This window comes from Boleophthalmus pectinirostris, unplaced genomic scaffold (genome assembly GCF_026225935.1).
Source record: "Boleophthalmus pectinirostris isolate CB_2022bp ecotype Guang Dong unplaced genomic scaffold, ASM2622593v1 HiC_scaffold_12, whole genome shotgun sequence".
Classification (NCBI taxonomy): domain Eukaryota; kingdom Metazoa; phylum Chordata; class Actinopteri; order Gobiiformes; family Gobiidae; genus Boleophthalmus; species Boleophthalmus pectinirostris.
The window spans coordinates 16,193,293-16,209,094 of NW_026571018.1; the positions used below are offsets into that span (position 1 = coordinate 16,193,293).

The 15,802-nt window shown below is 37.7% G+C and overlaps 2 protein-coding genes across 2 annotated transcripts; both read left to right on the forward strand.

The window, feature by feature from the left end:
- The first annotated feature begins 2 nt into the window (after positions 1-2).
- LOC129407498 (centromere protein F-like) lies at positions 3-15,022 on the forward strand. Its single transcript, XM_055148727.1, is given in 4 exon segments — positions 3-4,124; positions 4,126-12,529; positions 12,648-13,773; positions 13,950-15,022. Coding segments are annotated over 4 exon segments (14,559 nt in total). The 5' UTR covers positions 3-17; the 3' UTR covers positions 14,872-15,022.
- Positions 14,888-15,796, forward strand: LOC129407384 (uncharacterized; the record flags this gene model as incomplete). Its single annotated transcript, XM_055148215.1, has 1 exon — positions 14,888-15,796. A coding segment is annotated over exon 1 (909 nt), but the record flags the coding sequence as incomplete, so codon positions are not given.
- Positions 15,797-15,802: the final 6 nt, after the last annotated feature.

Sequence of the window (15,802 nt, forward strand, 5' to 3'; positions counted from 1 at the left end):
CAATGCAACAAGAAGCAATGAGAAACAAACTGCAGGAAAAATCATCAATGGAAAGACAGCATTTTGAGAGATTTAAAGCACAGATGTTAAGTAAAATGTCTGATCTGGAAAAAGTGAGTGGTATGATGGTGAGAGAAAGACAAAGTTTGGAAGAAATGAAGACATACATCGAAGAGCAGATGAAGGAGTTTAACACCAGAAAAGGCCAAACTGAAGAAATGAAATTAGAGTTAGAAAAGACCAGAATTGCTATACTGGACAAAGACGGACGTATTGTTGAAGTTGTGGATGAACTAAATAGAAAAAATGATCAAATTAACCATAATCTGAAACAACTGGAAGCACAAAAAGATAAATTTGAAAGATTTGTAAGTAACTTCACCAAAAGAGTGAAAGAAGTATCAGATAACAATGTACCAACACAACTACTTGAAATTCAACGCGAGAAAGAGAAACTACAGGAGGTTCATGAAGAAGTACAAGGTTTACAGAACAACCTAAAAACTATGATCACAAATATTAAGGGGGCACTGAGTCAAATTGCTAAAAAGAAAGAGGAAATTGATCAGGAATGGACTCAGATTGGGTCAGAAAGAGAGCTACTACGAAATGAAAAAGAAAAAATTACACAAGAGTCATCAGCTCTGAAATGCAAAAATGACCAAATTCTAAAAATGTCCAGTGAACTCAACCAGATGAATGCAAAGTTACGGCAAGACATCAAGCTTAAAATTGACAATATAGAGTACAGCAGCCAGACGTTACGTGAATTACGCAACAATTTTGAACAAAAGCAAAATGATCTTGGACAACAGAAAGAAACACTTGCTAGTCTTTTGGAGCTTTTAAAGAAAGAAAGGGAATGTGTATCCAAAACAGTGCCAAGCCTATTTGATCAAAGAAGAGATACTGAACAGAAATGGAAGCAGCGGATTGAGTCTGAAACTAAAAATATTGAACAACGTCAGTCAAAATTAAAAGAAGAGAAAGATGAGTTTGAAAAGCAAGTGATGGCGCTCAAAAAGGAGAGAAATCACTTGGAATTGTCAAGATTCGGGATCCGCAAGCAACATGATCAGCTGATGAATGATAAGAAAACGTTGCGTATGGGTTTTAGTCAGTTACATGAGACCACATCCAAACTACAACATATGAAAGAAGATATTCATAAAGGACTGAACGTTATAAAGACAGAGAAAGCCAACATGACACACTTAGCTCTACAAACACACAAGGCACAAAATGATATTCAAATGTGTTTAAAACTGTTTGCGCTGAAAAGCAAAGAGCTAAACCAACAAGAAGGCAATGTAAGGAAGCTATCTGAAGAGCTGCAAAGTCAACAGAGTGTATTACAAGCAAATAGACAACAACTGGAGAAGGTTAAGGAAGAAGTTACCAAGAGCAAGCAGGAGGTAGCAGCATCATGGGAGAGCATTAGTGAAGAGAAAAGGCAAGTAACTAAAATCAAGGCTGAACTTGACATGCAAAGACAGCTGCTTTTAAATGACAAAGAAAAAGTTCAAGAACAACTTCGTGAAGTTCAGTCTAAAGAAAATGATCTCATGGGTAAAACAAAGCTCGTAGCAAATATGGGCAAAAGACTAAAACTGTTGATTGCAAAGATGGGAAGTAAGATATCTCAAGCGGATGTGAATGACAAACTTGTGCTCAAGCAGGTTGTGTTGTTGGAGAAATGTTCTGAGGAAATTGGGAAAAATAAAGATCAAATTCATTTATACATCAGCAGATTTCACCAGGAAAAGGAATCGCTCTGTGGAATCATACCAACCATGCTCAAAAAGATAGCTGAGGAAAAGGCAGATGTAGAGAAAGAGAAACTTGACATACATCGGAAGAAAAAAGAAGTCGAAATGTATGTTGATTTATTTGAACAACATAAAGCCAACATAATGAAGCAGAAAGACCAGTTCCAAAAGACAAATACTGAACTATGTATGCAAAAAGAACAAACTGCCCATCTACTGAAGGAGGTCAACACTGAAAAGAGTAACATAAAGCACATGGCTGCACAGATTGATGTCCAAAAACAAAATCTAAAGAAAGTTTTTGATGATTTTGTCCATAAACAACAAGACTTAGAGCTAAGGAAAGCTGACCTAGACAGTCAGTGCAAAGAACTGAACACCTCCACTGAAACACTGAAACAGGAGCAACACGAAATGGAAGAACTGAAGAAGGAACTGGAAAGAAAGAGAGAAGAATCTGAGACGGCAATGCATTTGATTAATGAACAAAATATGCAACTGCAAGAAAATAGGAGGACATTACAAACTGAAAGAGAGCAACTGGATTTTCTGAAGGTGGAAGTGGAAAGGAGCAGAGATGAAGTTGAGGCGGCAAAGAAACTCGTTATAGAGGAGAAATGTGAGTTAGATAAAACAAAGGCAGAAATACACCAGAAGAAACAAGAAATTAACTCAGAACAGGACAAATTGGACAGCGAGAAAGAATTACTGAGAAGAGAAAAGGAACAGTTGCGTGGTCTCATGAATGATTTGGACAGAAAAAGAGAAGAAGCTGACGCCACCTTAAGACTCATCAATGAAGAGAAAAACCAGCTTGAAGACAACAGAAGGAAATCGCAAACTGAAAGGCAACAGCTGAAAATGCTGATGAAAGAAGTGAACAGAAAACGAAAGGAAAGTGAAGCCACTATTAAGATTATCAAAGAGGAGAAAGAGCAACTGAACAAACTGACAATAGAGCTGGAAATTAAGAGACAGACTCTGGAACTAAAAGAAGAGGAACTCCAAAGGGTAAGAGAACAAACTGAAGTGGTCCGTAAAGATCTGGAAGCTGCTAGAGAGGAGATTCAAGAGCAGAGGAATGAACTCAGTCTGAAGAATGACAAGTTAGAGTTGGACAGGCAAAATCTGCAGAGGCAACAGAAACAGATGGACAAAGAGCTGGAGATTAGACAAGAGCAGCTTCGCAGTGTGACAGGGCATCTGAGCCATCTGAGAGGACTCCTCCAGCACAATAGGACCACACTACAACTACACATAAAGAACATGGACAAACTGAAGCTGCAGTTCACAGCTCTGGATCAGGACAGAGACAAAATGGTTGACTACAATCAAATGTTGGAGAGACAAAAGAGCAATCTTAAAGACACACTGATTCTCTTCAATGGGCAAAAGCAAAAACTTCTATTGGAGAGACAACAGGTGGAGACACTGAGTTCAGAAGTGAAGCAGCAGAGACAAGAGCTTGAACAAGAGAGAGACGAGATGGACAGAGAGAAAGAGGAGCTACAAAAGATGAAGAGCGATGTCATGGAGACGTTAGAGAAATATACCGTTGAAATCAAGAAGGAAAAAGACATTCTCCAACAGACAAACCTGAAATTCCTGAATCAGAAAGAGCACAGAGAGACTCTATTGGAGGCGGTTAGAAGTCAAGGAGCTGAGTTGGCTGTTCTGTTTAACAACACAAGAGTCAAACTTCAGGATGCAACTAACAAACTTGCTTTAAAACAAAAGGAACAAGATCTTAAAGAGGAAGAACTGACTAAACAAACCCAGGAGCTACAAATCTCTGAAAGTAAACTAATGACTGAAAAAGAACAACTTGAAATCTTGAAGCGAGATCTCACGGAAAAGAGAGACAAAGCTGAAAATGCTCTGAACAACATCGAAGAGGAGAGGGAATTGCTCAGTCAAAATAAGAAGGATGCTGATATGGAGAAAAAACAGCTTCTGGAAGAAAAGCACAAACTGGAAGAAAGCTGGTCCATGGTACAAATCAAGGAAACTCAAGTATTCAATACAGTAAGAATGATGGAAAATGTAACCACAAGGCTGAAAGAGTTAGTAAAAAGGACACGTGAAGATGCAGAAATCATGACTCAAAACAGCATCCAATTTACAGAGTTACAACATAATCTGATCAGTGAGGAGAAGAACTCTATGGAGAAAGTAAAAAATGATCTAACAAATGTAAAAACAAGCATTGCAACACATGGTAGAATGCAAAAGTCTTTGATGGAAGCATTGTCTACAGAAAAACAAAAGGATATTGATGCACTAAATGAGAAGATCAAAGAACAGGAAATGCACTCGGAATTATTATTGTTGTCTAAAGTTGAGAATGGTTTGAGCCGTCTTTGGATTTGAAAAAGAGAGGCTAGAAAAAACTAAGGCTGAATTACAGATTAAGAAAGAACGTGTTGATCAATTACTGCTTGAAATAAATCAAAACAAAATCACCATTAACAACTTTGAACTTACAATTAAGACAAAGATTCAACAATTTAAGAGTACAGTTGCCAAATCGGAAATCTCAAAAGAACAGCTTAAAGGACAAAATGTGGATATGCAAAGTGAAAATGAAGTTAACTTGCTGAAATGTGAAATTCTTAAACAGGCAGCTTTCTTAAAAACGACTCAACATGCAATGAAAGAAACAAAATATAAACTTGAGAACATTACGTCAGAGCTAGAAAACAGCAAACACCACATGCATTCTCTTTTGCATGACGTCAACACAGAAAAGTTCAACATTAAAGACATAGTTCTCCAAATTTCCCAAGTACGAGACACACTGATTAAAAAGATAATACTGAAACAAAAAGAACAAGAAGCTAAAGATGAAGAGATGAAACAGAAATCACTTGAAATGGACCAAATTCGGAACACTTTGTCAGTAGAGAAACACGAAGTCAATGCGTTGAGACAAGAAAATGAAATCGCAAGAGATGTAATTAAGGCAGACAGAGAAGAGGTAATTCAAATGAAGACTAAGGTCAAAATGGAGAGAGTCCAATTGGAGGAGGATAAGGAGAGATTGAAAAAAGACCTAACAGAACTGGAAGCAAGAGAGCAGACACTTATGGACAAGATTACATCCATTGAAAATCTGAGCGTAAAGTTTGAGGATCTGTATGAGAAAATGCGCGTATACGCCCAAACGCAGCAAGAGACTGGAGAGGAGGGAGTTGGTACCAGTGTTGTAAGCGAAATTATCCAGACTGAAGGCGATGCGGAAAATCTTTATGACAGAGAAAGAATGGCAAAACAGATTTCTGAGCTGACAGCGAAAGAGTATGAGTTCAGGAACATAATGAGTAACATGGAAAGGGGGAGGGCAATGGTCCAACAGCAGAATCAAAAGATGAATGAGCTCCTGAAAAACAAACTGCGTGAATTTCAGACACGCAAAGATCGCATTCAAAGACTGTGCAATGATTTGGAGAAAAAGTTGGTTGAGCTAGAAGAAAATAAACACAAAACAGCAGAATGTAATGAACTGTTGCTTAAAATAAAAGAAGAATTGAAACGTGTGTCACTCCAAAGCATCTTAGAAGAAAAACATAAGAAACTGACATTACAAACATATGTTGAAGCAGAGGTGCAAACAGAAAATGTTTCTGTGATGGTAGATGTGATGGAGGTGAAAGAAATACCACAATACATGGAACAGTCAACCCAAACAGGAGATACACAAATCATGTCAGAAGTATTTACTCAAACTGACGTGGAAAGACCAAAGCAAAAAGATGGATTGGATGAATTTCCAGATGCAATGGGAGACAAAATGGATAAGAAAATGATGATGTCTGAAGAAATTCCAAAACAAATTCAGATTTTGGAAGCTAGTAGATATTTAGTACAAGATGGGATACAAAACTTAGATGAACTCCAGAAAGAGCTAAGAATTCAAATTCAAAAACTCGCCAAGCTTTTTGACAACATTAGCAAAGAGAAAACTACCGTACAAGATTTAGCTTTTGAAGTTCAGGCTAAACAAGATGAGCTCAAGAAAAAATGTACAGGACAAATGGCGAATCTGCAGAGTAAAATTTCATCAGAAGAATCTCAAAGTGTTGACATTAAAGAAAAGGACATTAAAAGTGTTACTGACATCATTCGACTTGACAGAGAATACATGGATGAAATGAAAAAGATATTTGACATTCAGAAAGCAATGCTTTTAAGTGAGAAGAATGAGATAGAACAAAGGATGTCAGCACTTCTTACAAAAGAGGAAACTATACGGAAACAACGTAGATTTATTGAGTCAATGAAAACCAAGATGAAAGAGTTAATTGACAAGACAAACAATAAGATTCATGACAAAATAACAGAATCAGAAGAAAATTCAAGTCATGTTATTGCATTGTCCAGTTTATTGGAGCAAAGACGTGCAGATCTGGATCAAGTTCAAAACAAGATGTCTACTTTTGCTGAAATGTTGAAGGAAGGCATGAAAGAAGTCTCTGAAATAAAAAATCTACCAAAAGATCAGATGAAACGTGCGGTGCGTGTAGACCAAAGGCTCGTCGAGTTGGTGGATGAAAGGAAGGTGACAGTGGATAAAACAGCAACGGAGAATTTTCTGAAGATCACGGAAGTCATCAAATCTGAGGTGGAATTGACTATAAAGGAACTCAGAAACTATAAAGATGATATCGACTCAGTTTTGGAAGACATTCAAACTGAGAGGTCCAATATTGTAACAGAGAGGAAAAATATAGATCAAATTAGGATTAAAATACAGACAGTGAGAGATATAATGGAAAGAAAAACATTAGAAATCAATTACAGTAAAGAACAACTTAAAGCTAAAATGCAAAATGTGGAAATTATTTACAAAAAAATTAAATTGCTCAATGAAAAGTTGTCTGAGAATATCAAACATCAAATTAATGTGTTGCAAGAGAGGAACCAACAAGTGTCAACACTGTGCTCAGATTTGGAACAGAAAATGGCAGAAATTTGCAGAATTAAAGAAAGATTTTTAAGCTATGAACAATTATTTAAAACTGAAGTTCAGGAAGTTGAAACAAAACTTCCTCCTGTTTCCAGAAAACGGGAGGAGGTTTCTGAAAGTGAATATCTTGACAATCAAAAAGATATGAAACAGAATCAAACTAATGAGCGACTTGAGATAATTCTGGTCTTATTGCAACAGCAGATACTTACTTTAAAGCAAGAAAATGATAAGATGCAAAACATTACAAAAGAGCTAGACATGAAAAACAAAACAATGCTCACGTTGTTACTGGACCTAAACACCGAAAAAGACAAAGTAAATAAAATGAAGGAGAAACTTCAAACAACAAAAGTTAAAATAGCAGCACTGCGGACGGGTTTGGATCTGAAACAAATAGAGCAAAAGGATGAAGCTGAGAAGGAGACACCAGAAGAAAGTTTATCACCCCATAGAGAAGAAATGCAAAAGGATGTGGCTGCCATGACTCCAGAATCCCAGGAGCCAAGTTCAGAGTGGAGACTTGAGGACACAGATAAAATTAGAACAAGAGAAGAACTAAAGGAAAGTAGAGCAAAACTCCAACAGCTGAAAGAAAGACTGTATGATGATCTACAAATTAAAGAAAAGAAATTAAATCAAGATAGAGAAACATTGGAGAAAATTATTGCAAATTTTAACAAGAATCAAAACATTGTGTCTGGATTTAGTGATCTGCTCAACACACAGAGGGACAAAATTAAGTTTCTACTGGTAAATATGATCAGTGCAGATAAACTGAAAAAGCAAGATGAGATAAGTGGCTCTGAAATTCTGAAAGAAGAGGAGAAACCACAGAGGAGGTTTGAGGAAAAAGAGAAGACAGATGAATTAGATGAAGCAAGGACTAAAGCTGAGCTCCATGTATATGAAAGACTTAAAGAAGACATCATGAAAAACCTAAATCAGATCCAAAAAAGAACCACTGAACTTCTTGAGCAGAGCAACCTTACTGAGAGTCTGTTGGAGAATGCCTCTGCAAGCAAGACCAACATCCAAGACATGGCTATAAAGATTCACTCTCAAAGACTTCAACTTGAGAATGTCATTCATGAATTTAAGATGAAGCAAAATGAACTAGTGAGACAACAGCAAGAGGTGAATAAATCTGTAGAGTTGTTGATGATGGATAGGGAGCAAGCAGAAGAGCTGAGAAAACAACTGGAAATTAAAAGCAAAGAAGCAGATACAGCTATGATTATGCTCAATCAGGAGAGACTGCAGCTTAAAGAAGACAAACAACATTTGCAAGTTGAAAGAGAAGAACTGGACCGTGATAAAGAACATTATCAGGCCAGTATGAATATTATTGACAATGAGAAAAAGCAACTTCTGGAAATGAGGACAGAAATAGCCAAAGAGAGACAAGAACTAGAAGAGAAAGAAGACAAAGTATTGAAACGTGAGGAAGAACTTAAAGGTCAAGAGAAGCATAGTTACAATAAGTTGCTGAAGGCCATGAGAGAACTCGAGGAGCATAAGGAGGAACTTGAGCAAAAAAGACAAGAGACTGAGGCACAAATGTGTATTATCAAGAAAGACAAACAGCAGATTCAAGAATATAGCAGAAGATTACAAAATGACAAGGAAAAATTGGAAATGTTAGTGGAGGATGTAACCAGGCAACGAAAAGAAACTGCGGAAGCAATGGCGCAAATCCATGAAGAAAAACTAAAACTTCAACAACTGAATGCACAGATGGAAGAGAAGAGACAGGAATTCCAGAGCGAGAAAGACTACCTGAAACAACAAGGATTCGATTTGCGAATATACAAATTGGAGATACAAATTCAAGAGCTGCAAAGTTCCAATGAGTTGCTGAAAAAAGATAGAGAACACATGGAGAAGTTAAGGTTTGAACTAGACCGACAAAGAGAAGAAAATAAAGCAGCTATGAGCCTCATAAATGAAGAGAAAAAACAGCTTCAGGAAGACAGGAGAAAATCAGAAAATGACAAAGAACAAGTGGAGGCATTGATGGAGGAAGTGAAAAATAAAAGTTTAGAGATTGAGGCTGCAAAGAGCTCCATTGATGAAGAAGAAAAAGAACTTCTGAAAATGAGGGAAGAACTGGACATTAAGGGACAGGAAGTAGAACGGCAAAAAGGTAAACTGAAACAAGAACTACAACAAAGACAAAATCAACTTGAGACACAATTTAAAGAGCTTCAAACTTACAGTCAGCTGTGGCAGAAAGAGAAAGATCAACTGGAGGAGCTGAGACAAGACCTGAAACAAGAAAGGACAGCAACTGAAACTGCTATAAGCATCTATAATGAAGAGAAAGAACAAATAAAGGAGGAAAGAAGAAAACTACAAGTTGAAAAAGAAAACCTGGAGCTCTTAGTGGAAGATGTGAACAGGCAACAGAAAGAGACTGCAGAAACAATAGTCCTAATCAATGATGAAAAGCTAAAACTTCAACAACAAAACACAGAGTTGGAGGAGATGAGACAAGAATTACAGCATGAAAAAGACAACCTGAAACAAGAAGAACTCACAACCACTGCATATTTAGAGTTGAGGAAAAAGGAACTGGAGACACAAATGGAAGCACTGCAAAGCTCCAATGAGCTACTAACAGAAGACAGAAAACATCTGGAAGAATCAAGGAAAGAACTAGACCGACAAAGACAAGAAAATGAAGTTGCTTTGAACCTCATAATTGAAGAGAAAAAACAGCTTGAGGAAGAGACTGAGGTCACTAAGAACTGCATTGAAGAAGAGAAGGAGAAACTTGTGGAAATGACAAAAGATTTGGACATTAAGAGAGAGGAAGTAGAACGCCAACAAGACAAACTGAGACAAGAACTACAACAAAGACAAAATGAACTTGAGACACGATTTAAAGAGCTTCAAACTTACAGTCAGTCGTGGCAGGAAGAGAAACAACATTTGGAGGAGATGAAGAAAGACCTGGAGCAAGAAAGGACAACAACTGAAACTGCTATAAGCATCTATAATCAAGAGAAAGAACAAATAAAGGAGGAAAATAGAAAACTAAAAGATGAAAAAGAAAAACTGGGAATATTGGTGGAGAATGTGAACAGGCAACAGAAAGAAACTGCAGAAGCAATGGACCTCATCAGTAAAGAAAAACAAAAACTTCATCAACAGAACATAGAGTTGGAGGAGACGAAACAGGAATTACAGCATGAAAAAGACAACCTGAAACAAGAAGAACTCACAACCACTGCATATTTAGAGTTGAGGAAAAAGGAACTGGAGACACAAATGGAAGCACTGCAAAGCTCCAATGAGCTACTAACAGAAGACAGAAAACATCTGGAAGAATCAAGGAAAGAACTAGACCGACAAAGACAAGAAAATGAAGTTGCTTTGAACCTCATAATTGAAGAGAAAAAACAGCTTGAGGAAGAGACTGAGGTCGCTAAGAACTGCATTGAAGAAGAGAAGGAGAAACTTGTGGAAATGAGGAAAGAACTGGACATTAAGGGAGATGAAGTAGAACGCCAACAAGACAAACTGAAACAAGAACTACAACAAAGACAAAATGAACTTGAGACACGATTTAAAGAGCTTCAAACTTACAGTCAGTTGTGGCAGAAAGAGAAAGATCAATTGGAGCAGCTGAGACAAGACCTGAAACAAGAAAGGACAACAACTGAAACTGCTATAAGCATCTATAATGAAGAGAAAGAACAAATAAAGGAGGAAAGAAGGAAACTACAAGTTGAAAAAGAAAACCTGGAGCTCTTAGTGGAAGATGTGAACAGGCAACAGAAAGAAACTGCAGAAACAATAGTCCTAATCAATGATGAAAAGCTAAAACTTCATCAACAGAACGTAGAGTTGGAGGAGCAGAAACAGGAATTACAGCATGAAAAAGACAACCTGAAACAAGAAGAACTCACAACCACTGCATATTTAGAGTTGAGGAAAAAGGAACTGGAGACACAAATGGAAGCACTGCAAAGCTCCAATGAGCTACTAACAGAAGACAGAAAACATCTGGAAGAATCAAGGAAAGAACTAGACCGACAAAGACAAGAAAATGAAGTTGCTTTGAACCTCATAATTGAAGAGAAAAAACAGCTTGAGGAGGAGACTGAGGTCACTAAGAACTGCATTGAAGAAGAGAAGGAGAAACTTGTGGAAATGAGGAAAGATCTGGACATTAAGAGAGAGGAAGTAGAACGCCAACAAGACAAACTGAGACAAGAACTACAACAAAGACAAAATGAACTTGAGACACAATTTAAAGAGCTTCAAACTTACAGTCAGTCGTGGCAGAAAGAGAAAGATCAATTGGAGCAGCTGAGACTAGACCTGAAACAAGAAAGGACAGCAACTGAAACTGCTATAAGCATCTATAATGAAGAGAAAGAACAAATAAAGGAGGAAAGAAGGAAACTACAAGTTGAAAAAGAAAACCTGGAGCTCTTAGTGGAAGATGTGAACAGGCAACAGAAAGAAACTGCAGAAACAATAGTCCTAATCAATGATGAAAAGCTAAAACTTCATCAACAGAACGTAGAGTTGGAGGAGCAGAAACAGGAATTACAGCATGAAAAAGACAACCTGAAACAAGAAGAACTCACAACCACTGCATATCTAGAGTTGAGGAAAAAGGAACTGGAGACACAAATGGAAACACTGCAAAGCTCCAGTGAGTTGCTAAAGGAAGACAGAAAACATCTGGAAGAATCAAGGAAAGAACTAGACCGACAAAGACAGGAAAATGAAGTTGCTTTGAACCTCATAAATGAAGAGAAAAAACAGCTTGAGGAAGAGACTGAGGTCACTAAGAACTGCATTGAAGAAGAGAAGGAGAAACTTGTGGAAATGAGGAAAGATCTGGACATTAAGAGAGAGGAAGTAGAACGCCAACAAGACAAACTGAAACAAGAACTACAACAAAGACAAAATGAACTTGAGACACGATTTAAAGAGCTTCAAACTTACAGTCAGTCGTGGCAGGAAGAGAAACAACATTTGGAGGAGATGAAGAAAGACCTGGAGCAAGAAAGGACAACAACTGAAACTGCTATAAGCATCTATAATCAAGAGAAAGAACAAATAAAGGAGGAAAATAGAAAACTAAAAGATGAAAAAGAAAAACTGGGAATATTGGTGGAGAATGTGAACAGGCAACAGAAAGAAACTGCAGAAGCAATGGACCTCATCAGTAAAGAAAAACAAAAACTTCATCAACAGAACATAGAGTTGGAGGAGAAGAAACAGGAATTACAGCATGAAAAAGACAACCTAAAACAAGAAGAACTCACAACCACTGCATATCTAGAGTTGAGGAAAAAGGAACTGGAGACACAAATGGAAGCACTGCAAAGCTCCAGTGAGTTGCTAAAGGAAGACAGAAAACATCTGGAAGAATCAAGGAAGGAACTTGACCGACAAAGACAAGAAAATGAAGTTGCTTTGAACCTCATAAATGAAGAGAAAAAACAGCTTGAGGAGGAGACTGAGGTCACTAAGAACTGCATTGAAGAAGAGAAGGAGAAACTCATGGAAATGAGGAAAGATCTGGACATTAAGAGAGAGGAAGTAGAACGCCAACAAGACAAACTGAGACAAGAACTACAACAAAGACAAAATGAACTTGAGACACGATTTAAAGAGCTTCAAACTTACAGTCAGTCGTGGCAGGAAGAGAAACAACATTTGGAGGAGATGAAGAAAGACCTGGAGCAAGAAAGGACAACAACTGAAACTGCTATAAGCATCTATAATGAAGAGAAAGAACAAATGAAAGGAGGAAAAAAGGAAACTACAAGTTGAAAAAGAAAACCTGGAGCTCTTAGTGGAAGATGTGAACAGGCAACAGAAAGAAACTGCAGAAACAATAGTCCTAATCAATGATGAAAAGCTAAAACTTCAACAACAAAACACAGAGTTGGAGGAGATGAGACAAGAATTACAGCATGAAAAAGACAACCTGAAACAAGAAGAACTCACAACCACTGCATATCTAGAGTTGAGGAAAAAGGAACTGGAGACACAAATAGAAGCACTGCAAAGCTCCAGTGAGTTGCTAAAGGAAGACAGAAAACATCTGGAAGAATCAAGGAAGGAACTTGATCGACAAAGACAGGAAAATGAAGTTGCTTTGAACCTCATAATTGAAGAGAAAAAACAGCTTGAGGAGGAGACTGAGGTCACTAAGAACTGCATTGAAGAAGAGAAGGAGAAACTTGTGGAAATGAGGAAAGATCTGGACATTAAGAGAGAGGAAGTAGAACGCCAACAAGACAAACTGAAACAAGAACTACAACAAAGACAAAATGAACTTGAGACACGATTTAAAGAGCTTCAAACTTACAGTCAGCTGTGGCAGGAAGAGAAACAACATTTGGAGGAGATGAAGAAAGACCTGGAGCAAGAAAGGACAACAACTGAAACTGCTATAAGCATCTACAATGAAGAGAAAGAACAAATAAAGGAGGAAAAAAGGAAACTACAAGTTGAAAAAGAAAACCTGGAGCTCTTAGTGGAAGATGTGAACAGGCAACAGAAAGAAACTGCAGAAACAATAGTCCTAATCAATGACGAAAAGCTAAAACTTCAACAACAAAACACAGAGTTGGAGGAGATGAGACAGGAATTACAGCATGAAAAAGACAACCTGAAACAAGAAGAACTCACAACCACTGCATATCTAGAGTTGAGGAAAAAGGAACTGGAGACACAAATAGAAGCACTGCAAAGCTCCAGTGAGTTGCTAAAGGAAGACAGAAAACATCTGGAAGAATCAAGGAAAGAACTTGACCGACAAAGACAGGAAAATGAAATTGCTTTGAACCTCATAATTGAAGAGAAAAAACAGCTTGAGGAAGAGACTGAGGTCACTAAGAACTGCATTGAAGAAGAGAAGGAGAAACTTGTGGAAATGAGGAAAGATCTGGACATTAAGAGAGAGGAAGTAGAACGCCAACAAGACAAACTGAGACAAGAACTACAACAAAGACAAAATGAACTTGAGACACGATTTAAAGAGCTTCAAACTTACAGTCAGCTGTGGCAGGAAAGAGAAACAACATTTGGAGGAGATGAAGAAAGACCTGGAGCAAGAAAGGACAACAACTGAAACTGCTATAAACATCTACAATGAAGAGAAAGAACAAATAAAGGAGGAAAATAGAAAACTAAAAGATGAAAAAGAAAAACTGGAAATATGGGTGGAGAATGTGGAACAGGCAACAGAAAGAAACTGCAGAAGCAATGGACCTCATCAGTAAAGAAAAACAAAAACTTCATCAACAGAACATAGAGTTGGAGGAGAAGAAACAGGAATTACAGCATGAAAAAGACAACCTGAAGCAACGAGAACTCGCAGCCACTACAGAACTAGAGTTGAGAAGAAAGGAACTGGAGACACAAATGCAAGAGCTGGAGGAGAAGAGAAAGGAGGTCCAGTTGGAGAAAGACTACCTGAAAAAAGTCACATCCACTACAGAATTAGATTTGCGAATGAACAAATTGGAGATACAAATTCAAGAGCTGCAAAGTTCCAATGAGCTGGTAAAGAAAGACATAAAACAATTGGAGGAATTAAGGGAAGAACTAGACCGACAAAAGCAAGAAAGTGAAGCCACTTTGAGAATCTTGAATGAAGAGAAACAACAGCTTCGCAAAGGCAGGACAAAACCAGAAAGTGACCAAGAACAAGTGACGTCGATGGAAGAAGTGAGAGATAAAGGTTTAGAGACTGAGGATGCTAAGAGCTACACTGAAGAAGAGAAGGAGCAACTTGTGGAACTGAGGAAAGATCTGGACATTAAGAGAGATGAAGTAGAACGCCAACAAGACAAACTGAAACAAGAACTAGAGCAAAGACAAAATGAACTTGAGACACGATTTAAGGAGCTTCAAACTTACCGTCAGCTGTGGCAGGTAGAGAAACAACAATTAGAGAAGCTGAGGGAAGATCTGGAGCAAGAAAAGACAGCAAATAAAACTGCTATAAACATCTACAATCAAGAGAAAGAACAAATAAAGGCAAGCATAGGAAACTTACAAGCTGAAAATGAAAAACTGGAGTTGTCAATGGAGGAAGTTAAGAGAGCAAAAGAAAGTATAGCAATGCAACAAGTGTCCAGAGGAGAAAAAGCTGTTTAAAGAACTCAGGGGTGAAATGGAAATCAAAGCACAAGAAGTAGAAGTTGACCAAGATTTTGTGAAGATGGAAGAGCTGACTGAAGAGAGAGACAAAAAAGAGTTGCATAAGTTCAAAACACTTAATGACAGGTTAGAGCAAAAAGAGAAAATGATCCAAAGGGCTGTGGACAAACTGGTCCTCTTAAAAGCAGAGGTGCAAGAAAGAACAGAACCCTTAGACCTCATATTGGATAACATAAAGAAAGAAAAAGACACGTTATCAGCCATTCAGACACAAGTGAAATTACTTGTCAGTTCTGTTGTTGACAAGCAGCAAGAACTGAAACCAAAATATGAAGATGGCCAGCAATGGTATGAAGAAAACCTGGACCAGATTAGAAAAGTGCATGATGTTGCCATAGAAGCAGAGAGACAACAGTTAGATAAGGTAACACAAACTGACATTGAAAAACATGCACTTGATGATGAAAAGGAAGCAGTGAACAGAAAGCTGTCTGAATTGCATGAGAAAGAGAGTAGGTTTAGCTATAAAATCAGCTCTGTAGAGACCTTTTGTGATCAACTTCAGCAACGCAATAAATGCCTACAGGAGGAAATGCAATACCTGTCAACCAAAATGCTGGGAAACAAAAATGACATTCAGAGTCTTTTCTCTGTGCTGCAGCAGGATCGCTCTGCCTTAAATGACCAAAAGCAAAACATAATCAGTTGCAAGGAATCACTGAATAAACTAAAATTTATGATAACACAAATTTTAACTGGCATGTCTAAAGGTAAAGAAGTAGAGAAACACGAAGGACCGCAAATGGAAGACAGTTTGGTTTATGAAGAAGTAAAGGAGAGAGACAGCCTGGATAGAACTAACCAAGAAAGGGATTGGACCAACATAGACATCTACAAACAGTTAGACAAATTGGCAAATGATCAACAA